The 26,517-nt window shown below is 44.6% G+C and overlaps 1 protein-coding gene across 1 annotated transcript in view; it reads right to left on the minus strand.

The window, feature by feature from the left end:
* TRPM1 (transient receptor potential cation channel subfamily M member 1) overlaps positions 1-22,416 on the minus strand; it is a 135,931-nt gene extending 113,515 nt beyond the window's left edge. The window contains exon 1 of the mRNA XM_049905708.1: positions 22,411-22,416. Coding sequence (XP_049761665.1) covers positions 22,411-22,416 — 6 coding nt within the window. The remainder of the gene's footprint in view (positions 1-22,410) is intronic.
* Between the last annotated feature and the right edge of the window lie 4,101 nt (positions 22,417-26,517).

Genomic DNA, 26,517 nt, shown 5'->3' on the forward strand with positions numbered 1-26,517 from the left:
CTCTAATGTTGAACCATCCCTGCATATCTGGTATGAATTACACTTGTTCATGGTGAATGATTTTTTTTTGCTATGTTGTTGAATTCTATTGGCTAGAATTTTGTTGAGGATTTTTGTGTCTAAGTTCATGAGTGATATTGGTTGGTAATTTTCTTTTTTTGTGGTGTCTTAGCCTGGTTTTGGTATCAGGGTTATGCTGGCTTCATAGAATGGGTCTGGAGTATTCCATCCTTTTCTATGCTCTGAAGCACCTTTAGTAGTAGTGATGTGAACTCTTCTCTGAAAGTTTGGTAGAATTCTCTAGCGATGCCATCAGGGCCAGGGCTTTTTTTTTGTTGGAAATTTTTAAATTACCTCTTCAATCTCTTTTTTTTTTTTGTTATAGGTTTATCTAGTTTTTCTACCTCAGTTTGTGTTAGTTTAGGTAGGTAGTGTGTTTCTAGAAATTTGTCCATTTCCTCTAGGTTTTCAAATTTGTTAAAGTATAATTTTTCATAGTATTCTGTTATGATTCTTTTAATTTCAGTTGGGTCTGTTGTGATATCGCCCATCTCATTTCTTATTTGAGTTACTTGCTTTGTCTCCTGTTTTTCTTTTGTCAATATGGCCAGTAGTTTATTGATTTTGTTGATTTTTTCAAAGAACTAGCTTTTGGTCTTGTTAACTCTTTCAAATTTTTTTGCTATTCTCAATTTTATTTATTTCTGCTCTAATTTTTATTACTTCCTTTCTTTCGGTGCCCATGGGCTTCTATTGCTGCTCTCTTTCTATTTGTTCAAGTTGTAGGATTAATGTTTTGATTTTGGCCCTTTCTTCTTTTAGGATGTGTGTGTTTATTGCCATAAATTGACCTCTGAGCACTGCTTTTGCTGTGTACCAAATTGAACCTCCAATCTTTTGGTTAGCAGTGGAGCTTGTTGATCATTTGCACCACCCAAAGGAGCACCTTTCAAGATGAAAGGAGAAGGAAAGGGGCATCCGAATAAGGAAAGGCTGGTGCTGCCTTCAGAGCTAGTTTCAAAATATCAGTGGGCCTTTTCAAGCCCTGATTATTTCAGGAATATTTACTTCATCCTCGTTGCCTTCAGAATCTTCCTCCTCATTCCCCACCCCCATGGGCAGATGCAGAGTGGATGCATGACTCCTCTGCTAAGCCCCTTTAGTGACTCCCAGGAATTAGAGTGAAGGTCCTCCACCTGGCATGCAGCCTTTTGTACAAGAACAACCATCTTCCCAGGTGGAACTCTCATCATGTCCTTGAGTGGAGACTCTGAGGGGCTGTCTTTGCTCCCTCCTCATCCTACATCATCAGACTTCCTGTTGCCATTCCCACTGCCTTCCAGCCACACCTAAAGAATGAGTCCTGTCTCGAAGTCTGGCTCAACGGGCTTGATCTGTATAGAGCCTTCCCTGGTGGTCCTTGGGTGATGGGGGCCCGAAGGGGAGCTCTTAGTGCCCCTCTGCTTTATCCCGAGGAGAAGCTATTGTGTCTCTTCACCAGCTTTTGGGGCACAGTGGGCTCTTCATAGATGTTTGTACTATGGGTGTATGTATGGATGTGTGGATGGACAAACAGTGAGTCCTTGCTCCAGACAAACTTCTGGTCATCACTGCATGCAGAACCTTCATTTGTCTCCAGATGGTTGAAATAATGGACCTCAAAGGAGCCACTTGTCTGGTCACTGCTTGCCCAGCAGACTTCAGCCATCACTGTGTAACATGGAATATGGAGCTGTCACTGTGAACTCTTCCAGGTGAGGCAAGAGGAACCGAGGGTGGGTTAATCAGAGGGAAGAAGGGACAGAAGGACTCTTTCTTAGGAAACAACATCTGCCTTTTGTAAGGAAACACGTATTTAGATTGGAAAATCTTGAAATAGTTCTAAGACAAGAAAGAAAAATGAAAGGCCCCTAAAATAGAAGGGAACATTTTCTAGACATGGAAAATGACTCAAAGCTGCTCAATTGCTCTTTTACAAAATCGAGATGAATTTCCCTGTCAACGGGAACTGAAGGGATGGCCCAGCTCATCCTGCAGCTTTCCCAATGGTTAGTTAATTTCTGAATCTCGGTCGTTTAACCAGTAAAACAGGGGGACTAGTCCATGAATGTTAGATAACTGTGCGTATAAAGTGCCCACGTCCTGCCTGGCGTGTGGCTGTAAGCATACACGTGTTTATGGTTTGATTCCCTAAAGGTGATTGAATACCTGTAAACATTAAGACATTTTTTTCTGTGGTAAGGTGTGTGTGGTAAAGATTTTGCCACTTCAGCCATGTGGAGAGTGCAGTTCGCTGGCATTGACTATGTTTGCAGTGTTGTGTGGCCAGACTTTTTCATCACTGAACAGAGACTCAGTGCCCCTAGGGCAGTGATTCCCCTCCCCCTCTGCCATCCCTGGTTGCTGTTGTTGCTAGCTGCTGTCAGGTTGCCCTGACTAATGACGACTGCACGCACAATGGAACAAAATGCTGCCCCATGGTGTGCCATCCCCATGTTGTACATTGGACCATTGTGATCTCTAGGGTTTTCGTTGGCTGATTTTTGAAAGCGGGTTGCCAGGCCTTTCCTCCTAGTCCATCTTAGTCTGGAAGCTCCTCTCAAACCTGTTTAGTGTCATAGCAACATGCAAGCCTTCACTGACGGACAGGCGGTGGCTGTGCATGAGGTGTCTTGGCTGGGAATCGAGCCCAGGTCTCCTGCATGGAGGCGAGAATTCTACTACTGAGCCATCAGTACCTTCCCAGTCCCTGGTAGCCACAAGCAAACTTTTATTGCTATGAAGAGACAGAGAGAATTAGAAAAAAAGACTTGGAACTGCATGTACACAGAAGTCTGCTCCAGTGGAGTGGTGCCCCTGGGGAGGAAAGAGCCCACTCAGAGCTGGTGCTCAGGGAGTCCTGGTGCGAAGGAGAGTTTCTGGAGGAGACGGACAAAGTCTGCAAGTCTCTTGCTTTGCTCCCAAAGACGCCATCTCCTCCAGCGCTGCAGGCCCCCCATGCCATGGTCATTCTACCAGCGGACTCTCTAACTGGTGCTCAGATTCACTGAAAGTTAATTTTTATAATTAAAAATCCAAGACTGTAAGGAAACAGGCACTTATCTAACACAGCTGCCAAGCCTGTAAATTGGTACAATATCTACGGAGGGCAACTGACAATAATTTATCCCAATTACAAAGCATAAACCTTTGACCCAGCAATTCCACTTCTAGGATTTTATTTTACAGATATCCTTGAACACATGCTTATGGTTATTTTATTGCAGTATTGTTTGTGATATGAAAAGACTGGAAATCACCTACTGTCTGTCAGCAGAGGACTGTTTTCTGTGTTATGGAACACTCACCCATGGAATATTCTGCAGCTATTAGAAAAAATAGTTATATATTTAAAAAAGGACGCTCTCTGTATCTCATTAGGGAAAGATCACCAAGTCATAAGACCACCAGTTGTCACTGAGTCCACTCCAACTCACAGCGACCCCATGTGTGTCAGAGTAGACTATGGTCCACAGAGTTTTTAACGAGTGATTTTTCTGAAGTAGATTGCCAGCCATTCTTCCAAGGCACCTCTGGGTGAACACCAATCTCCAACTTTTGGGTTAGCAACTGAGTGCATTAATCGTTTGCCTCACCCAGGGACTCCTCCCATAGCCCTATCACGCTAGGAATTAAGTGCTGCTGTTTTTCCTTCACTGAACCCTAGGTTATCGATAGCCATTTGTTGGAGACATTTTTTGTGCCAAGTGCTGCACTGGGTGCTGTGGGACGTCTGAGAAGCTAACTCCTGGGCAAGTGTAGTTCACCATCGGGTGATGGGGGTGGAGACAGTGGGTGCCCACGGGGATGGCAGCTCGAAGAAGGCAAAGGAGGTGGCGGAAGACTCAGCATGGAGGCCCTGCCTCGTGCCAGCCACCTCCGCGTGGCCTTGCTGGCTTTACCCACGGCCCCAGCTTGTCTGCAGTTTGACTGACACCCTACACAAAGGGGGAGCCTTGGGCTGAGAGTGGGAAAGAACAGGCCCCTTATCAGAGGTGCCCCCAGTGTGGTCTGTCTCCCAGGATTTGTGGGAGTCAGTGAGTGATGAGAGTGAGAAGAGTCTTCCCAGGGAGGGGAGCAGTGAGGAAACAGGCAGAGGAAACATGTGTGCAGTGGGTTTAGGGGTGGGGTGCCTGGGGGTTCAGTGTCAGAGCACAGTGGAAGGCAAGGGTGGAGAGGAGCTGTCCACCCACTTGGGAGCCGGTGGTCTTTGAGCTGTCTATGACACCTGGCCTAGTGTGTGTTTGTGGTATTTGTGTGTGTGTGTTTGTATAATGTGTGTGTATAATGTGATGTGTGTGTGTGGTGGCATGTATGCCTGTCGTGTGTGTTTGTGGTATCTGTGTATGTGTGATATATGTATGTCTGTGAGTGTGTAGTGTGAGTGTGTCATGTCTGTGTATGTACCGTGTGTACATGTGTGGTGTGTGTGTGGGGTATGTGTCTCTGAGGTTGTTTGTGGGGTTGGCAAGCACAGGGAATGAAGTGGAACCTGGAGAATCCTGACTCAGATCTTGGAGAAACCATGGAGGTCAGAGCATCACATCCTTGGCCGCTTCCCAGTCTCCGGGGGAGCACCGCAGGGTGACCTGTGACCAGGGCGCCACCTGTGTGTCTAGATACCTGCCACCCCTACCCCCAAGGCAGCAACGCTGAGTTGGGGCCTCTCTTGTCGCTGTGCAGGCCACCTTCTCCGAGGGCTGCAGTGACCACCTTTTGCCACAGGGGGCCTCCCCAGCAAGGTCATGTCGAGGACCTGATGCCGCATTTCTTGCTCCACACAGTCCTGGCCCCAGCTTTGCACAGAACTTCCGGGTTTCAGAGCTTCAGGAAGGACCCAGGAGTCCCACCCAGCCCAAGCCTTCCTGTGGAGACCCAGGGTCGCCTGGTCACTTGGCTTCCTTTTGAATAATGGGAATGGCTACAATTCAAACCCTTCCCCAGGAGCCTTCAAAAAGCAACATCACACACTTTTCTCTCCAAATAGTTTAATGACTGCTTGAAAACAACTTTGTTGGCCTCAGTGTTTGGTGCCTTTGTGTTCATAAGAGGAAGGTGAGCAGCTCAGAGGCATAAACACAGAGCGCCAGCCTCCGAAGTCTCCACCCCGCTTTCCTTAAAAAAAAAAAAAGACGCTTTCCTTACATGGACTTAATTACCATCCAGTGCAAAATGGCTAGGTAGAGCATTTGCTCCTTACTCCTTGGAGAAGCTGGGACAGCATACTTGGTTTGGTTTTGTTTTAAATCCCACGGTTCACAGTTTTTGGACTATATGCCTTAGACATACTACAACGAGAACTCGAAACAAAAATTGAACTCCAGTGTGTAGGCTGCTTTTCCACAGACATATGGGAGAGTAATTCTGAAACCACTTGATGCATGCTCTGGGACTGAGCAAATAAATGGATCTATGCTATTGTAGGTACTGGGAGCTGGGTTTCTCTCTGACTGAGAGGGGAGTTGCAACTGTGGAAAGTGGGGACTGAAACTGAAGTTATCAGTATGGACTCACTGTAATATGTAGAGAGTGATGTGAAAACAGATGGAGGTGTGTGTGTGTGTGTGATCTCTCTCTCACACACACCGTATTATATTATTTATCTATTGCTGCATATCAAATTATCCCAAAACTTAGTGGCTTGACCAATAACCGCCCTAATAGAGAACACAACAGAGAGCCCCTAACGGAACAGGAGAAAAGTGTGGTGCAGAACACAAATTCACGTAAAAAGACCAGACTTAATGGTCTGACTGAGCCTGGAGGAACCCTCAAAGCCATGGCCCCCAGATGCTCTGTTAACCCTGAACTAAAACTATTCCTGAAGCCAACTCTTCAGACAAAGACTAGACTGGACTATAAAACATAAAATAATAGTTGTGAAGAGTGTGCTTCTTAGTCCAAGCAGATACACGAGACCAAATGGGTGGCTCATGTCTGGAGGCAGGATGAGAAGGTAGAAAGGGACAGAGCTGGTTGGAGGGACGGGGGAAACCAGGGGCGGAAAGGGGGAGTGTGCTGTCACATTACAGGGATTGTAACTTGAGTCACATAACAATATGTGTATAAATTTTTGTATGAGAAATTAACTTGAGCTGTAAACTTTCACCTAAAGAACAATTAAAAAAAAAAACTTAGTGGCTTAAAACAACAGACATTTATCACCTCACAGTTTCTGAGGGTCAGGAATTGGATACAGCTTAGCTAGGTCATTCATAAGGCTTCAGTTGAGCTATCAGTATCAGGGGGCTATGGTCTCAGCTGAAGGCTTGGCTGACGGGGATTAGTTTTCAAGCTCACTCATGTGGATTCAGTTCCTTGCTGATGGCCTAAGGCCTTGCCACATGACCCTCTCCATAGGGCAGCTCAAAACAGGGCATCCGACTTCCATTGGAGTGAATAAGCAGAAGAGGGAAGCCAGAGTTTTTTTTATAACCTAATCTGTGACATCATATCTTATTACTTTTGCCATATTCTACTCATTAGAAGCCAGCCACCGGGCCTCCCGTACTCCAGGGGAGAGAATTGGGGGTCAATATACCTCATTGGGGGTATATTGGGGAGCCATATACCTCTCACACATATACATATATGTGTGCGCATATATACATACACGTGTTTCCTAGCTCTCTCCAAGGACAGGGCATAGAAGCAATAACACCTTGATGGCAAAGTGCATAACCGGTGCTCAAATCTTGGTTTCTAAATACTGTGCTCTACTAAAAGGGAGCAGGGCTCCTCGGAGAAATGGCTGAATCCAGGGCTGGGGCAGGGAAAACGCAAGATGAGCCTGGAGCATCTCATCATGCCAGAAAGTAAGGAACTATTTACTTTTGGCATGGGAACAGGTCCAAAGAACGCAAGAGACACTTTGAAGGTACTCACATTGGCCTTATTTGTGATAATTTGAGTATGAAAATAAATAATAAGTATAAATGAATGAATGAACGAATAAACAAATGAGATGGGAAAGTTCTTTCTTGCGGTAGAAAGCATTTAATACAGGTATAAGGAATGGTGGAATTAGAAAATCATCATTGTGGCAGCCATTAAGAATCTCTAGTGAACGTTAAAACTAGTGTGTAAAATTTTGAAGAGTAATATATGCTTATATAATCTTAAAGTATCTTCCATGATGTTGTTAAGCGCCATCAAGCCAGTTCCAACTTACAGCGACCCTATGTACAATAGGATGAAACACTGCCCTGTTCTGTGCCATCCTCACAATCATTGCTACGTCTATCGTTGCAGCCACTGTGTCAATCCATATTGTTGGGGGTCTTTTCTTTCACTGACCCTCTACTTTACCAAGCGTGATGTGCATCTCCAGGGATGGGTCCTTCCTGAAAATATGTCCAAAGTACGTGAAATGAAGTCTCTACATCCTCGCTTCTAAGGAGCGTTCTGGCTGTTCTTCTAAGGCAGAATTGTTCGCTCTTTAGGCAGTCCACCAACACCGTAATTCAAATGCATCAATTCTTCTTTGGTCTTCCTTATACAGTGTCCAGCTTTCCCATGCATATAGGTGATTGAAAACACCATGGTTTTGGTCAAGCTCACCTTAGTCCTCAAAGTGACATCTTTGCTTTTCAATACTTTAAAGAGGTCTTTTGAAGCAGATTCTCCCAAAGCAATATGTCCTTTGATTTCTTGACTGCTGCTTCCATGGGTGTTGATTGTGGATCCAAGTAGAATGAAATCCTTGACAACTTCAATCTTTTCTCCATTTATCATAATATTGCTTATTGGTACAGTTGTGAGGATTTTTGTTTTCTTTATGTTGAGGTATAATCCATACGGAAGGCTGTGGTCTTTGGTCTTCATCAGTAAGTGTGTCAAGTCCTCTTCACTTTCAGCACATACTTCTCCTGACTTTAAAACACAAAGTATTCCCTTGTTCTGTTCAAACAATTGCCTCTTGGTCTGTGCACAGATTCCTCACAAGCAAAATTAAGTGTTCTGGAATTCCCATTCTTTACAAAGTTATCCATCATTTGTCACGATCCACATAGTCAAATGCCTTTGCATAGTCAACAAAACACAGGCAAACATTTTTCTGGTATTCTCTGCTTTCAGCCAAGATCCATCTGACATCAGCAATGATAGCCCTCATTCCACGTCCTCTTCTGAATCTGTCTTGAATTTCTAGCAGCTCCTTGTAGATATACTGCTGCAACTGCTTTTCATTATCTTCAGCAAAAATTTACTTGTGTGTGATATTAACAATATTGTTCAATATTTTCCCCATTCTGTTGGATCACTTTTCTTTGGAAGGGGCACAAATATGGATCTCCTCTTGGCCAGGTAGCTGTCTTCCAAATTTCTTGGTGTAGACAAGTGAGCACCTCCAGTGCTTCCTCTGTTTGTTGAAACATCTCAGTTGGTATTCCCTCAATTCCTGGACCCTTGTTTTTCCACAAATGCCTTCAGTGCAGCTTGGAATTCTTCCTTCAATACCATAAGCTCTTGATCATATGCTACGTCCTGAAAGGACTGAATGTCGACCAGTGCTTTTTGGTACAGTGACTCTGTGTATTCCTTCCATCTTTTTTTGATGCTTCCTGTGTTGTTCAATATTTTGCCCACAGACACCTTCAATATTGCAACTTGAGGCTTGAATTTTTTCTTCAGTTCTTTCAGCTTGAGAAATGTCAAGTGTATTCTTCCCTTTTGGTTTTCTAACTCCAGGGTTTTACACATTTCATTATAATGCTTTACTTCGTCTTCTTGAGCCACCCTTTGAAATCTTCTGTTCAGCTTTTATTGCTTCATCATTTTTTCCATTCGCTTTAGCTACTCTGTGTTCAAGAGCAAGTTTCAGAGTCTCTTCTGACATCTGTTTTGGTCTTTTCTTTCTTTCCTGACTTTTTTTAAAAATAATTTTTATTGTGTTTTAAGTGAAAGTTTACAAATCAAGTCACTTTCTCACGCAAAAACCCATATACACCTTGCTACACACTCCCAATTACTCTCCCCTTAATGAGACAGCCCGCTCTCTCCCTCCACTCTCTCTTTTCGTGATCATCTCGCCAGCTTCTAACACTCTCCACCCTCTCATCTACCCTCCAGGCAGGTGATGCCAACATAGTCTCAAGTGTCCACCTGATCCAAGAAACTCACTCCTCACCAGCATCCCTCTCCAACACATTGTCCAGTCCAATCCATGTCTGAAGAGTTGGCTTTGGGAATGGTTCCTGTCCTGGCCCAACAGAAGGTCTGGGGGCCATGACCACTGGGGTCCTTCCGGTCTCAGTCAGACCATTAAGTCTGGTCTTATAAGAATTTGGGGTCTGCATCTCACTGCTCTCCTGCTCCCTCAGGGGTTCTCTGTTGTGTTCCCTGTCAGGGCAGTCCTCGGTTATAGCCGGGCACCATCTAGTTCTTCTGGTCTCAGGATGATGTAGTCGCTGGTTCATGTGGCTCTTTCTGTCTCTTGGGCTTGTAATCACCTTGTGTCCTTGGTGTTCTTCATTCTCCTTTGATCCAGGTGGTTGAGACCAATTGATGCATCTTAGATGGCTGCTTGCTAGCGTTTAAGACCCCAGACGCCACTCTTCAAAGTGGGATGCAGAATGTTTTCTGAATAGATTTTATTATGCCAATTGACTTCCATGTGCCCTGAAACCATGGTCCCCAGACCCCTGCCCCTGCTACGCTGAACTTCGAAGCATTAAGTTTATTCAGGAAACTTCTTTGCTTTTGATTTAGTCCAATTGTGCTGACCTCCCCTGTATTGTGTGCTGTCTTTCCCTTCACCTAAAGTAGTTCTTATCTACTATCTAATTAGTGAATGCCCCTCTCCCACCCTCCCTCCCCCCTCGTAACCATGAAAGAATGTTTTCTTCTCAGTTTAAACTATTTCTCCAGTTCTTATAATAGTGGTCTTATACAATATTTGTCCTTTTGTAACTGACTAATTTCACTCAGCATAATGCCTTCCAGGTTCCTTCATGTTATGAAATGTTTGAGATTCCTCACTGTTCTTTATGGATGTGTAGTATTCCATTGTGTGAATATACCATAATTTATTTATCCATTTATCCATTGATGGGCACCTTGGTTGTTTCCATCTTTTTGCTATTGTAAACAGTGCTGCAGTAAACATGGGTGTGCATGTATCTGTTTGTGTAAAGGCTCTTATTTCTCTAGGATATATTCCAAAGAGTGGGATTGCTGGATTGTATGGTAGTTCTATTTCTAGCTTTTTAAGGAAGCGCCAAAGAGATTTCCAAAGTGGTTGTACCATTGGACATTCCCACCAGCAGTGTAGAAGTGTTCCAATCTCTCCACAGCCTCTCCAACATTTGTTATTTTGTGTTTTTTAGATTAATGCCAGCCTTGTTGGAGTGAGATGAAATCTCACTGTAGTTTTGATCTGCATTTCTCTAATGGCTAATGATCATGAACATTTCCTCATATATCTGTTAGCTGCCTGAATGTCTTCTCTAGTGAAGTGTCTATTCATATCTTTTGCCCATTTTTTCATTGGGTTATTTGTCTTTTTGCAGTTGAGTTTTTGCAGTATCATGTAGATTTTAGAGATCAGGCGCTGATCAGAAATGTCATAGCTAAAAACTTTTTCCCAGTCTGTAGGTAGTCTTTTTACTCTTTTGGTGAAGTCTTTGGATGAGCATAAAAAAAAAAAAAAACCCTATAGGTGTTTGATTTTTAGGAGCTCCCAGTTATCTAGTTTTTCTTCTACATTCTTTATAATGTTTTGTATACCGTTTATGCCATGTATTAGGGCTCCTAACATTGTCCCTATTTTTTCTTCCATGATCTTTACCGTTTTAGATTTTATATTTAGGTCTTTGATCCATTTTAAGTTAGTTTTTGTGCATGGTATGTGGTATGGGTCTTGTTTCTTTCTTTTTTTTTTTTTTTTTTGCAGATGGATATCCAGTTATGCCAGCACCACTTGTTAAAAAGACTCTTTTCCCCATTTACCTGTTTTGGGGCCTTTGTCAAATATCAACTGCTCATATGTGGATGGCTTTATGTCGGGATTCTCAATTCTGTTCCATTGGTCCGTGTATCTGTTGTACTAGTACCAGGCTGTTTTGACTACTGTGGCGGTATAATAGGTTCTAAAATCAGGTAAAGTAAGGCCTCCCACTTTGTTCTTCTTTTTCAATAATGCCTTATTTATCTGGGGCCTCTTTCCCTTCCATTTGGAATTGGTGATTTGTTTCTCCATTTCATTAAAGAATGTCCTTGGGATTTTGATCGGAATTGCATTAAATGTATAGATCGCTTTTGGTAGAATAGACATTTTTATAATGTTATGTCTTCCTATCCACGAGCAAGGTATGTTCTTCCACTTATGTAAGTCTCTCTTGGTTTCTTGCAGAAGTGTACTGTAGTTTTCTTTGTATAGGTCTTTTACATCTCTGGTAAGATTTATTCCTAAGTATTTTATCTTCTTGGAGGCTACTGTAAATGGCATTGATTTAGTGATTTCCTCTTCGATGTTGTTTTTGTTGGTGTAGAGGAATCCAACTGATATTTGTATGTTTATCTTGTATCCTGATACTTTGCTGAGCTCTTCTATTAGTTTCAGTAGTTTTCTGGAGGATTCCTTAGGGTTTTCTGTGTATCAGATCATGTCATCTGCAAATAGAGATACTTTGACTTCTTCCTTGCCAATCTGGATGCCCTTTATTTCTTTATCTAGCCTAATTGCTCTGGCTAGGACTTCCAGCACAATGTTAAATAGGAGTGGTGATAAAGGGCATCCTTGTCTGGTTCCCGATCTCAGTGGAAATGCTTTCAGGCTCTCTCTTTTTAGGGTGATGTTGGCTGTTGGCTTTGTGTAAATGTCCTTTATTATGTTGAGGAATTTTCCTTCTATTCCTATTTTGCTGAGAGTTTTTATCATGAATGAGTGTTGAACTTTGTCAAATGCCTTTTCTGCATCAATTGATAAAATCATGTGATTCTTGTCATTTGTTTTATTTATGCAGTGGAGTACATTAATTGTTTTTCTAATGTTGAACCATCCCTGCATACCTGGTATGAATCGCACTTGGTCATGGTGAATTATTTTTCTGATATGTTGTTGAATTCTATTGGCTAGAGTTTTGTTGAGGATTTTTGCATCTAAGTTCATGAGGGATATAGGTCTGTAATTTTCTTTTTTTTTGTGGTGTCTTTACCTGGTTTTGGTATCAGGGATATGGTGGCTTCATAGAATGAGTTTGGTAAGTATTCCGTCCTTTTCTATGCTCTGAAATACCTTTAATAGTAATTAACTCTTCTCTGAAAGTTTGGTAGAACTCTGCAGTGAAGCCCTCTAGACCAGAGCTTTTTTTTTGTTGGGAGGTTTTTGATTACCTTTTCAATCTTTTCTTTTGTTATGGGTCTATTTAGTTGTTCTACTTCTGTTTGTGTTAGTTTGGGTAGGTAGTATGTTGCTAAGAATTCATCCATTTCTTCTAGGTTTTCAAATTTGAGTTTTTCATAGTATTCTGATATGATTCTTTTCATTTCAGTTGGGTCTGTTGTAATATTGCCCATCTTATTTCTTATTCGGTTTATTTGCTTCCTCTCCTGTTTTTGTTTTATCAGTTTGGCCAGAGGTTTATCAATTTTGTTGATTTTTTCAAAAAACCAGCTTTTGTTCTTGTTAATTCTTTCAATTGTTTTTCTGTTTTCTATTTCATTTACTTTGGCTCTAATTTTTTTTATTTGTTTTCTTCTGGTGCCTGTGGGTTTCTTTTGTTGCTCTCTTTCTATTTGTTCAATTTGTAGGGATAATTCTTTGATTTTGGCCCTTCCTTCTTTTTGTATGTGTGCATTTATTGATATAAATTGGCCTCTGAGCACCGCTTTTGCTCTGTCCCAAAGGTTCTGACAGGAAGTGTTTTCATTCTCATTGGATTTTATGAATTTCTTTATTCCATCCTTAATGTGTTCTATAATCCAGTCTTTTTTAGCAGGGTATTGTTCGGTTTCCAAGTGTATGATTTCTTTTCCCTGCTTTTCCTGTTATTGATTTCCATGTTTATGGCCTTATGGTCAGAGAAGATGGTGTGTAATATTTCAACATTTTGGATTCTGCTAAGGCTTGCTTTATGACCTAATATGTGGTCTATCCTAGAGAATGTTCCATGTACACTAGAAAAGAAAGTATACTTGGTTGCTGTTGGGTGGAGTGTTCTGTGTGTTCCTTGGCTTGTTCTGCGTATTGCCTCATTTCCTTCCTGATGTCTTGAAGGGTTCTGTATATTAAACTTTTGTATTCTGCATCTGGTAATTCCAGGAATGCACTTTCATCTAAAATATCCCCGGATTCTTTGTTTTGAGAGCCTGTTGAGGTGATCAATCATGGCCTGTTTCTTTATGTGACTTGATACTGACTGTTATCTCCAAGCCATCTAGGAGGTATTGTATTAGTTTACGATTACTTACTGTGTTGTAGCAGCTTGCTTTGTTTTGTTTTGGTATACCCCTATGGGTTGCTTGAGCGAACTACCTTGATTATTTCCACCTTTGGAGCTCTGGTATCCTGTCCCCAGCTGGCTAGAGCTGTTATCAAGTATATCAGTCTAGAGTCCATTCAGTTTTCTTGTATGAATTCAGCTCAGGTTTCCAGGTAGCTGATATCAAGTGTGTGGTACAGGCTCTGTCATACAGTCTTAGAGGGGCAGGGGTGATTGCCATATATACAGGTATCTGATTGCAGCAGCAGGTCACTCTCTGAACAAGGCAGGGGGCTGAGAACCGACCCCCAAGTGTCTCTGAGGAAAACACGTCTCTGTTCCCTGGAGCGTAGTGGTGGGTGGGTTCTGCAGAGGGACCATGGACGCCAAAGTTTTTGTTGTAAGGACTGGGAGGTACCAGTTATCCTTGGACCCCCGTCGCAGGTGGCTGGGTGATCTGAGTGGAGCTACCAGTCCTTAGGTCCCTCTCGTGGGTAGGTGAGGACCTTGTTTAATAGGTAAAGCAATGTCAAACGTCTAACACCCACCTCTCCACTGCACAGCTGAAATGGTTGGAGTTTGCCTATTCTCCCGAAATAGGCCCACACAGGTCCATGCAGAAGGGAAAGGTGCTCAAGGTCCATGGACGGTTTATGCCTGTACAGGAGCCGCTTCTGTCCTGAGCTCCCCTGGTTAATGGAGCAAGCAAATTATCTTTTCTCCCAGTTGCAAATTTTTTCCTTCCCCAAGGCTGGGAGGACAGCTCTAGGTGCTCACCAGGGTCTATCTCAGGCCCAGGGATTCAGCCGCTGAAGCCGGCTTTGGGTTGTGTGTGGAGGGGAGGAGGCGCAGGAAAATATATGCAAGTACTTAGCTTTTGCCGAGAGTACGGTGTTCTCCTCAGGTTCCAGAGGTGTGAGTGGGCTGGGTGGCTGCTGCTCCTCCCGGAGGAAACTACGGCCAAACGGTAGTACCAGCCCGCTGCCGCCGCTGCTGCCACTGCCGCCGCTCTGGGAATGGTGCCTGAGGGCTCCCCATGATTCAGGTCTGGCAATTCCTCTCCACTCTGAACAGTCTCTTCCTCCCCTTGCCCCTCAGTTCATTGTCTAAGCTTGCCTTTGATGCTCAGGGCTCCCAGCTTATCACAAATATACTCGTTTCACTTGTTTTGGGGGGTCTTTGTTGTAAAGAGGGTTCGACGGAAGCATCTGTCTATTCTGCCATCTTGGCTCGCCCTCCCTTTCCTGTCTTTTTAATGACCTTTTGATTTCTTCATGTATGATGTCCTTGATGTTATCCCATAATGCGTCTAGTCAGTCATTAGTGTTCAATGCATCAAATCTATTCTTGAGATGGTCTCCAATTTCAGGTGGGATATACTCAAGGCCATACTTTGGCTCTTGTAGACTTGTTTTAATTTTTGTGTGTGTGTGTCCTTTAGGTGAAAGATTACAGAGCAAATTAGTTTTGTATTTAACAATTAAAATGCAAATTGTTTTGTGACATTGTTTGCCAATCCTGCGATATGTCAACACTCCCCTTCTCGATCTTGGGTTCCTCATTTTCATTCATCCAGTTTTCCTGCTCCTTTCTGCCTTCTTGCCTTTGCATTTGGACCGTGTGCCCATTTAGTCTCGTATACATGGCTGGACTAAGTATGTTATTGCTTGTTTTATAGGCCTGTCTAAAGAACTTGTTTTAATTTTCTTCAGCTTCAACTTGAATTGCATATGAGCAATTTGACGGTATGTTCTGTAGTCAGCCTTGGCCTTCTTTTGACTGATGATACTGAGCTTCTCCATGGTCTCTTGCCACAGATGTAGTCAATTTGATTCCTATGTATTCCATCCAGTGAGATCCATGTATATAGTTGCCCCCCTATATTGTTGAAAAAAGTATTTGCAATGAATAAGTCATTGGTCTTGCAAAACTCTATCATGTGATTTCTGGCATCATTTCTATCGCCAGGACATATTTTCCAACTATCGATCCTTCTTGTTTTTAACTTTTGCATTCCATTCACCAGTAATTGTCAATCCATCTGGATTGTATGTTTGATAAATTTCAGACTACAGAAGTTGGTGAAAAACTTGAATTTCTTCATCTTTGTCATTAGTGGTTGGTATGTAAGTTTGAATAATATTAGCATTAACTGGTCTTTCTTGTAGGCATATGGATATTATTCTATCATGGACAGCACTATACTTCAGGGTAGACCTTGAAGTGTTCTTTTTGATGATGAATGTGATGCCATTGCTCTTCAATTTATCATTTCTGGCATAGTATACCATACGACTGTCCGATTCCAAATGGCCAATACCATTTCATTTCAGGTCACTAATACCTAGGATATTGATCTTTATATGTCTCATTTCATTTTTGATGACTTCCAATTTTCCTGGATTCATACTTCATACATTCCACATTCTGACTATTAATGGATGTTTGTAGCTGTTTCTTCTCATTTTGAGTTGTGCCACATCAGCAAATGAAGTTCTTGAAAGCTTGACTCCATCCATGTCATTAAGGTCAACTACTTTGAAGGGGCAGCTCTTCCCCAGTCATATTTTGAGTGCCTTCAAGCCTGAGGGGCTCATCTTCCAGTACTATATCAGACAGTGCTTGGCTGCTATTCATAATGTTTTCACTGGCCAATTTTTTCAGAAGTAGACTGCCAGGTCCTTCTTCCTATTCTGTCTTAGTCTGGAAGCTCAGCTGAAACCTGTCCAGCATGGGTGACCCTGCTGGTATTTGAAATATTGGTGGCATAGCTTCCAGCATCCCAGGTGGAAGCAACCATAGTATGACAAGCTGATAGGTGAGTGGTAGAGCTTCCATAGATATTTATTAATTACAAAGGGGAAGTTAGTAACTTTATAGTAGAGAAATCAATGAACACCACCCAGTGAACAAAGTGAACATCCCAGTAATGGAACAAGCATTCTTCATAAGGCTCCTGATATAATGCACTGAGAAGAACTCAATTTTCCTACCAAAAATGCATAACCTGAATCTAACCACAAGGAAACATCCAACTCCCCAAATTGAGGGACAGCCTATAAAATAACTAACCTGTACTGTTCACAAACGTCAGGACCATGAGAGACAAAGCCAGACTGAGGAAGAGTTCCAGAAGCTAAAGAGATATGAGAATGGAATGCCCCACCCCTTTGGCCTCATCCTCTATAGCCCACCCTTCAGGCCCTGCTTTCTATCCCTGCTAGGCCCCACACCTCATCCTTGCCCTATAGACTCTGCCCTCAGCTCTTTCTGATCCCGATCCCTTACTCGGGTCAACCTCTGACTGGCTCTCCTCTGAGCTCAGGCAGTGCCTGGTGGGGCCCTGGGATTTCAAAGCACTGAAATCTCCCCCCTCCAGGTCACCCCCTCCGGGTCACCCCCTCATCCCAACCCCTTCTCCCTGCTCCCCCTGACTAAGGGATGGTCTATTGGGAGTTTCAAGTCATATTTTGCTTTTGTTTGGACAACTGGCCCATTGTGTTGTAGAGTGGATTCTGACTCATAGTGGCCCTATAGGACGGAGACCTGCCCCATAGGGTTTCCTAGGCTGTAATTTTTACAGGAACAGATCACCAGATCTTTCCTCCTGCACAGGTGCTGGTGGGTTTGAACTGCTGACCTTTCAGTTAGCAGCAAAGCACTTAACCCCTGTGCCACTAGGGCTCTGTATTGGCCTGTTAATGCTTTTCAAATCCTCACATTATTTTCCCCTGACCTTGCACTGTCTTAGGATACGAAACCAAGGATGAGGCAGTGCCCGGGAACACAGCAGCCAACACAGCATAGGGAGTTGGAAAACCCATGTCCAGCTCAGCCACTCCACTTGATCCTTCTGGCCTCAGGTCCCAAAGCATGAAAAGTGGAAAATGCCACCTGCCCTTCAGAATTTTATGATGGGGTGGGTGAAAATGCTTGGAGAGCAATCACATGCTGTTTGCTTTTATTAGTAAGTCTGTTTTGTTACAGATGGGTGTTGAAATGTCCTCGTCACATGAGGGTTCCATCTCCTCCTTAACACCCTGGTACAGGGGGTGCATGATCTCTCTGTGGCATCATCTTGCATTTTGCCCTCTAAACCTAGCAGGGGGCTTTTCAGAGTGCTCAGCATCAGCTCTTGCTGTGGCCCTCGGCAAGTGCAGCTGGTGTCCACAGCCTACTCTAGGCTCAATCCACGTCTCTCTGCTTCACTTAAAATCCATTTTTCTGTAATGGAAAAGCTAGCATGTGACTAACATACTTTCCCTAGGGGGGAAATGCTTTTGCTTTAGTGTTAACCATTAGTTTTAAAAGGATTAGTTTTGAAGAATGTCCTTAGTTCAATAGTTCAAGTTAATACTGTCTCCAAAAATGCTCTAGAACATTCCGAGGGTAAATAAGAGGTACAGCAGCCACTCTTTGCCTGCACTTTTTTGGGGGGGGGGCAGAGAGGAGAAAGACATACAAATCGAGCCCTCGCTTCATTCCAGTTTCTGCTCAAATGGCTCCTTTTCAATGCAACCTTCCTGACCCCCCATCTTATCTCATCCTGGCCCTGCTTCTGGGCTCTTCATAACACCTCCTCACACTGATCTCTGTCCTCCTTCTCCAACTCAAACACCTGGAAGCGTACCCTTTTCCATTCTTTGTTATATCCCCTGTGCTTCCAGGAGTGCCTGGCAGAGAGTCAATGCTCGATATTTTTAATAACCACATGAATGAGTGAATCCCCTGGGTAGAGCACTGCCAAGACCACTCCACTCTTATTAACACCCTTGCGGCAGCCTGTTCTATTCAGCCCATTCTAGCCCAGGAGTGTGCACACCAAGAGCAAAAGGAAGTTCACCAAATTTGCCCAGAGAAAGTCCAACCTCTTCCTTCCCCTCCGGATGCGTTACCTGCTCCTGGAGTGAGAATGCCGAGGTAATGACAAAGCCATCACATCTTTGAGCTGACACTGCCTTGTCTCCTAATAAATTAGTCATGCAACAGGTGCCGCATCACAGGTAGGACCCTACTTATGTCACACTCTGTTCTTGCAAAGGATGAACAGAGGGCGGGGCCTCCTGTGGTTCATGTACAAGCCCTTTAAGTCCCCCATTAGGGTTAGAAACTGCCCATTCTTCTGAAATACCCCTGTCCATCAGAAATAATTATTTTGAATGCTTTAGTGCATGAATGGCGACTATACACGTGGACCTCTCTGGATAAAAAACACAAGAATCAAATCTATGGGAAGAGACAATGGAAAAGCTGGATATCATTAGTCAGAATGAGGCCAGGGCTGACTGCAGAACAGACCATCAATTGGTCACAGGCAAGTTCAAGTTGAAGCTGAAAAAAAATAAAACCAGTCCACGAGAGCCAAAATATGACCTTGAGTGCATCCCACCTGAATTTGGAAACCATCTCAAGAATAGTTTTGATGCATTGAACACTAATGACTGAAGACCAGATGCATTGCGGGATAACATCAAGGACATCATACATGAAGAAAGCAAAAGGTCTTTAAAAAGACAGGAAAGAAAGAAAAGACCAAAACCAGACGTCAGAAGAGATTCTGAAACTTACTCTTGAACATAGAGTAGCTAAAGTGAATGGAAGAAATGACGAAATAATAAGAGCTGAACAGAAGATTTCAAAGGGTGGCTGAAGAAGACAAAGTATTATAAAGATATGTGCAAGGATCTGGAGTTAGAAATTCAAAAGGGAAGAACACATTTGGCATTTCTCAAGATGAAAGAACTGAAGAAAAAATTCAAGCCTCAAGTTGCAATATTGAAGGTTTCTGTGGGCAAAATATTGAATGACCCAGGAAGCATGAAAAGAAGATGAAAGAAATACACAGAGTTACTGTACCAAAAAGAAGTGGTCGACATTCAATCATTTCAGGAGGTAGTATATAATCAAGAACTAATGGTACTGAAGGAAGAATTCCAAGCTGAACTGAAGGCACTGACAGAAAAACGAGGGTCCAGGAATTGAGGGAATACCAACTGAGATGTTTCAACAAACAGATGCAGCACTGGAGGTGCTTACTCATCTATGCCAAGAAATTTGGAAGACAGCTACCTGATCAACCGACCAGAAGAGATCCATATTTATGCCCACTCCAAAGAAAGGTGATCCAACAGAGTGGGGAAAATATTGAACAATATCATTAATATCACACTCAAGTAAAATTTTGCTGAAGATAATTCAGAAACGGTTGCAGCAGTACATTGACAGTGAACTGCCAGAAATTCAAGCCAGATTCAGAAGATGACATGGAATGAGGGCTATCACTGCTGATGTCAGATGGATGTTGGCTGAAAGCAGAAAATACCAGAAAGATGTTTACCTATGTTTTATTGACTATGCAAAGGCATTTGACTGTTCCAATCCTGACAAATTTAGATAAATTGCAAAGAATGGGAATTCCAGAACACTTAATTGTTCTCATGAGTAACCTGTACATAGACAAAGAGGTAGTCTCTTGAACAGAACAAGGGAATACTGAGTGGTTTAAAGTCAGGAAAGGTGTGTGTCAAGGTTGTATCCTTTCACCATACCTATTCAATCTGTATGCTGAAAAAATAATGCAAGAAGCTGGACTATATGAAGAAGAATGGGGCATCAGGATTGGAGGAAGACTCGTTAACAACCTACCACATGCAGATGACACAATCTTGCCTGCTGAAAGTGAAGAGGACTTGAAGCACTTGCTGATGAAGACCAAAGACCACAGCCTTCAGTATGGATTACACCTCAACATAAAGAAAGCAAAAATCCTCACAACTGGATCAATAAACAACATCATAATAAACGGAGAAAAGATTGAAGTTGTCAAGGATTTCGTTTTACTTGGATCTACAATCAACACCCATGGAAGTAGCAGTCAAGAAATCAAACCACTTATTGCACTGGGTATATCTGCTGCAAAAGACCTGTATGAAGTGTTGAAAAGCAAAAACATCACTTTAAGGATGAAGGTAAGTTTGACCCAAGCCATGGTGTTTTCAATTGCCTCATATGCATGTGAAACCTGGACATGGATTAAGAAAGACCGAAGAATTGCTGCCTTTGAATTATGGTATTGGCAAAGAATATTGAATATACCTCACACAATAGAATACTATACATCAATAAAGAACAGTGACAAATCTGTGAAACATTTCATAACATGGAGGAATCTGGAAGGCACTATGCTGAGTGAAATTAGTTGGTTGCAAAAGGACAAATATTGTATAAGACCACTATTATAAGAACTTGAGAAATAGTTTAAACAGAGAAAATATTCTTTGATGGTTATGAGATAGGGGAGGGGGGGTGAGAGAGGGGTACTCACTAATTAGATGATAGATAAGAACTACTTTAGGTGATAGGAAAGACAACACACAATGCAGGTGAGGTCAGCACAACTAGACTAAACCAAAAGAAAGAAGTTTCCTGAATAAACTGAATGCCTTGAAGGCCAGCATAGCAGGGGCAGGGGTTTGGGGACCATGGTTTCAGAGGACAGCTAAGTCAATTGGCTTAATATTTTCTATTAAGAAAACATTCTGCATCCCACTTTGGAGAGTGGTGTTTGGGGTCTTAAACGCTAGCAAGCAGCCATCTAAGATGCATCAATGGGTGTCAACCCACCTGGATCAAAGGAGAATGAAGAACACCAAGGACACAAGGTAATTACCAGCCCAAGAGACAGAAAGGGCCACATAAACCAGAGACTACATCATCCTGAGACCAGAAGAGCTAGATGGTGCCTGACTACAACCAATGACTGCTCTGACAGGGAGCTCAACAGAGAACCCCTGAGGGAGCAGGAGAGCAGTGGGATGCAGACCCCAAATATCATAAAAAGACCAGACTTAATGGTCTGACTGAGACTAGAAGGACCCTAGTGGTCATGGCCCCCAGACCTTCTGTTGGCCCAGGACAGGAACCATTCCCAAAGCCAACTCTTCAGACATGGATTGGACTGGACAATGGATTGGAGAGGGATGCTGGTGAGGAGTGAGCTTCTTGGATCAGGTGGACGCTTGAGACTATGTTGGCATCTCCTGCCTGGAGGGGAGATGAGAGGGTGGAGGGGGTTAGAAGTTGGTGAAACGGACACAAAAAGAGAGAGTGGAGGGAGAGAGCAGGCTGTCTCATTAGGGGGAGAGTAACAGGTAGCAAAGTGTATATAAGTTTTTGTGTGAGAGACTGACTTGATTTGTAAACTTTCACTTAAATCACAATTAAAACAAAAAAAAAAAAGACAGAGAGAGAGAAAGACAAAAAAAAAAAAAAAGGATATTGAATATACCACAGACTGCCAGAAGAACAAACAAGTCTGTCTTGGAAGAAGTAGAGCAAGAGTGCTCCTTGGAAGCAAAAGATGGTGAGATTTTGTCTCATGTACTTTGGACTTATTATCAGGAGGGACCAGTCCCTGGAGAAGCACATCAGGCTGGCTAAGGTAGAGTCAGCGAAAAAGAGGAACACCCTCAAGGAGATGGATCGACACAGTGGCTGCAACAATGGGCTCAAGCATAATACGGATGGCACAGGACCTGGCAGTGTTTTGTTCTGTTGTACACGGGGTCACTACGAGTTGGAACTGACTTGATGGTACCTAACAACAACAAAGTGCATGATGATAGAGTCCTGTGTCAGGCAAATGGTCAAGCACTAGGTTACTAACCAAAAGGTTGGCAGTTCAAATCCACCCAGAGGTGCCTCAGAAGAAAGGCCTGGAGATCTACTTCTGAAAAATCAGCCATTGAAAACCCTAAGGAGCACAGTTCTACTCTGACACACATGGGTCACCATGAGTTGAAGCCTACTCGACAGCAACTGTTTTCTTTTTGGTGCTGAAATGCTGAAAGCTGGCACCCACGGACCCAAGTGCCCGTTCCAGCGGGCAGTCTGTCTGCGTGGCTGAGCAAGCCAACGCTGGAGGTCCTGCTGGAGGCAGAACTCACCTCACCGCCATCCCTACGCCCCCATGCTCTCTGTGCTGTGGTTTTCTCCTCTCTGAGATGGAAGCTGCTGTGAGCTGCCTTGAGCCCCAGCTGGGATAACCCATAAGGTATTTGGTAGGTATGCGGTTTAATTGGAAATTTTGATCATTATTCTATTGCCAAATGGTGAGAGGCCTAATGGGAGTAGAGGCAGTAGGTCATCAAGGGTGAATTGGTGGTTCAAAAACCGCCAGGCCCTGGGAGTTCAGAGCAGGTGAGCGCGGAGGAAGGGGCTTGAGCTAAGCCTCAAGGATAAGCAAGGTTTGCAAAGGTGGACAGAAGACAGTTGGGGCCAGGGGGTGAGCAGGGTGGGTGAAACAGCATAGGTAAAGCAGTGGGAGTGACCACGGGCTTGGGAGTGCAGGAGTGAGTGAGGGGACCCATGTGACTGAAGGGGCAGGGTGGGACCAAGGAGCAGACGAGTGGAAGGGAGAGGGCGGATTTTTGCACCATCCCTCATCTAGGCAGGATTCACTTGGGATGGTACCGTGCAAGGCAGGAAAGTGCCCACTGTGAGGGAAATGTTTTAGGGGGGGCTTTCTCTTTGTGAGTTGTGAGTAGAGACCAGGCTGCCAGATTGATGCTGTGGAAGCTGTGTGAGTGCCCACCATGTAACTGGCACAGGCTGGGAGCAGGGCTACGAGGCGAACCAGGTACTCATGGCCCTGCCCACATGGGGCTTACCTTCCAGTGGGTAACACAGGCAGCAAACAGGAAACGAGAAAATAAACTAGAGCACTGCAAGTTGTGGTCAGAGTGCAAAGTGGATAAATGTGAGGTACGAAGGGTGCAGGGTGTGGATGTGGGGTGCGGGAGGGCTCTTTAGGTAGGGAAGGCCTCACTTAACATGTTACGTGTTTAAACTGTGAACTTAAATATCAGAGGAGAATTCTCGACTGAGGGAATAGTGTGTGAAAAGGCTCTGTGGCAGGAAGAGCTGGGAGTGGTTGCCAAGGAGCATTGAGAATGTGCACAACTTGGGGTGGAGAGGCAGGCGGGGAACATCCTGCAGGGACTTTAGGCCATATAATGAGTAAGAGGGGAGTAACGTGATCTTATGAAGAATGGCTTATATGTGGGCAAAGGGGAGGCAGGGCACCAGTAGGAAGCCTGGAGGAGTGACCCAGAGATGGTGGAGGCCTGGCTAGTGTGGCAGTGGGGAGATGGAGCAGGGTAGAAAGATTGCAGATATTTAGGAAAGGAAGGGGAATGGGTTGGGACTGACACTGATGAGGATGCAGGAAGGGGAAGAAGGCAGTAATGACCCCTGGGTTTCTGGCTTGAAGAACTGGGCAGCTGGTGGTGCAATTTATGGAGGTGGGGTAGCTTGGGAACGGGCTTGGGGAGGACAGGCAAGAGCTCTGCTTTGACGTGTTAGCCCAACGTGTCCCTTGGACACCCAAGTGGAGGTGCTGCGTAGGCAGGTGGCCTTACTAGTATTGGCACCTAGTGTGTAGCTGGTATCTAAGATAGTGGGAATCATCAAGAGTGCTGACCTAGTGACTGCAGATAGAAGAGAGAAAGACGGCCCAGGACTGGGCTGCAAGGAGCAGAGGAGGAGAAGGCAGCAAAGGAGACTGCGGCAGGAAGGCCAGTGAGGGAAGGACAGTCACAGTCTTGGGAGCTGGGAATGGCCCCTCAGCGAAAGATGAGGTGTCTGTGGATGGACCACAGGAAAGTGGTGGGAAGGAAGTCAGACGGGAGTGGGCTGAAGAGCAAGGCAGAAATGGGTTTGCCACTGTTTTTGAAAGAAAGATAGAGGGAAAGAGAGAGTGAAGAAGGAAGGGAGGGAAAGAGGGAGACAGAGAGAAAAAAGGGAAGGAGGGAGGGGAGGAGGAAGGGAGGGAGGGAGGAGGGAAAGAAGGGAGGCAGGGAGGGAGGGAGGAAGGAAGGAAGGAAAGAAGGGAGGGAGGGAGGAAGGAAGGAAGGGAGAGAATCTGCTACAAGCGTGGCAAAGGTAGCCTTTGTACAACGCAGGTGGTGGTTGCCCAGGTCTCATGATGTATTACTCCCAAAACATTCCTGCAGATTTAGAAGGAGGGGGCTGAGGAAGTGCAGACAGCAGTATCAGCCCCTTGAGAACATGGTGGGAGCTGGAAGGGCATGGGGGGTCAAGAGAGGGATTGTAACAAATCTGACCTTCTAGAACACTCATTGACACACAGATTGGGACAACCCAATACTGACGGGTGCAGAAGGGAGGAGAAGCCTACATGCAGGGAGACCTCCTTGGAAGGTGAGGCAGGAACGGGTCAGGGCACCTGGAGGGAGGTGGAGAGGGTGGGGCAGTGAAACCAGGGTGTGGCTTTGGTGTGCAAAGGCACGCCAGCAGGCAGTGGCTTCCAACATAAGAGCTGGTTTACTGATAGGCGAGTCTCTGGTTTACTCGATGGTCCTGTTTCCTGGGCCAAAATCAACAGCAGCCTCAATGAAATGACTGACTTGTGGATGAGTTTAGCGAGAAGAAACCACTTGTTTTGTGTTTATATTTAGAGCAGACACCTCAAACTCTCCTCCCACATGCTGCGGCTGGCCCGCAGATGGGCCTGGCTTGACCCTTGTATAAAAAGGCAAACCAGCTGCTATTATTAACAAGTAGGCTGACTATGTGTGAGAGCCTTGATTTCTGGGTCCCAGGAGAGCCCTGAGGGTGTGGGAACAGTGGCTGGTGTCTCACATGGCTGCAGGTGGTTGTAGACCCTCAGGTATGTATTGACAGGTCCCCATGACCTGCCCTTGCCTGACTCCTGAGGCAGCTGTGGGCCCCACCTGGGGCAGCACCTGCCTGCTGGAACCTCTCTGGCAAATGACATGGCACAAACCACCCTTCTTTATATGCACAAAGGATTCAACCCCTATAATCATTTCTTCCTGCTCCACCCTCCCACCCACCCCCACTGCCTGCAAGAGGCCCTGGCTGGAGCCCAACAGGCCATTTCTGGGAGGTTTAGCTGAGGCTCCCTCCTCTGGCCCCAGGGGAGCCTCTGGGCAGACCTAGCCTGGCAGCAGAGAATGAGGTGGAATGCCAGGCTGGGCCAGCTTGGACTCTCCCCACCTTTCCCAGCCTCTGTGTTTGCAACTGTGAGTGAGGATGAGACCACCCTCCCACCTGTACTATGGGAAGGTTTTAGACCCAAGTGACATGACGTACGGAAGAGCTTTGAGAGCCGATTTCCCGTGCTATACTGCCACCGAACCTAGGAAGGCACAGGGCTGGCCTCTCGGTTCTTACCTGGCCCCTCCCCTGGCCAGGGGTCCCTCTCTCCCAGGTTTGCAGTTCCCTGGGGATGCAGTGGATAGTCCTCCAGGCTGAAGCCCCAGAAACAGAATCCAAACTTCAGACCAAAGGAAGTGACATTGTTCTTTTAAAAAAATTGATGTGACCATGAATATAACCCTTTCAGAGTGTACAGTTCGGCGGGTTTTAGTACATTCCCAGAGTTGTGTAGCCATTACCACTGATTCCAGGACATTCCGAGCACCCCTAAAAGAAACCCCAAGCCCATTAGCAGCCACTCCCCTTTCTCCCCTCCCCCACGTCCCCCGGCAACCACTAATCTACTTCTGTCTTTAGGGATGTGTCTATTCTTGACATTTGTATAAATGTTGTCATGTCAGTGAACACTTTGAAAGCTTCCGCAATGAGCATTAATTGATAAAAGGGTCACAGGGGCCATGAATTAAACTTCCCTTTTAAAGCCCAGGACCCGTCAGTGTGGTGGATGGATTCTGAACGGTCTCTAATCTCCTCTTCCACCGTCGAGGAGACAGCAGAGCTGAGATTCACACCTGGGCCTGGCCAGCCATCCCAAGACCTGCCCTTTCCTTCACACCTGCTCCCTTAGGCCCTGCCCAGTGCCGGGTGGTGGGCACACTCGGATGAGACACGGAGACCTTTCCCTCAGGAACACAGCACTGGTTTTGTGTTTTACAAAGACTTTGAAAACTGCTCTCTCACTTGGTCCTCATGGCTGCTCTGAGCAGACAATATTATCATCCACAGTAAGATGGCTTCCTGGGACTTTCTGTGGACAAGTATGGACCCAGGAGGGGTCAGGTCTGAGGAGGAAGCA

Source organism: Elephas maximus, chromosome 13 (assembly GCF_024166365.1).
Source record: "Elephas maximus indicus isolate mEleMax1 chromosome 13, mEleMax1 primary haplotype, whole genome shotgun sequence".
Lineage (NCBI taxonomy): Eukaryota > Metazoa > Chordata > Mammalia > Proboscidea > Elephantidae > Elephas > Elephas maximus.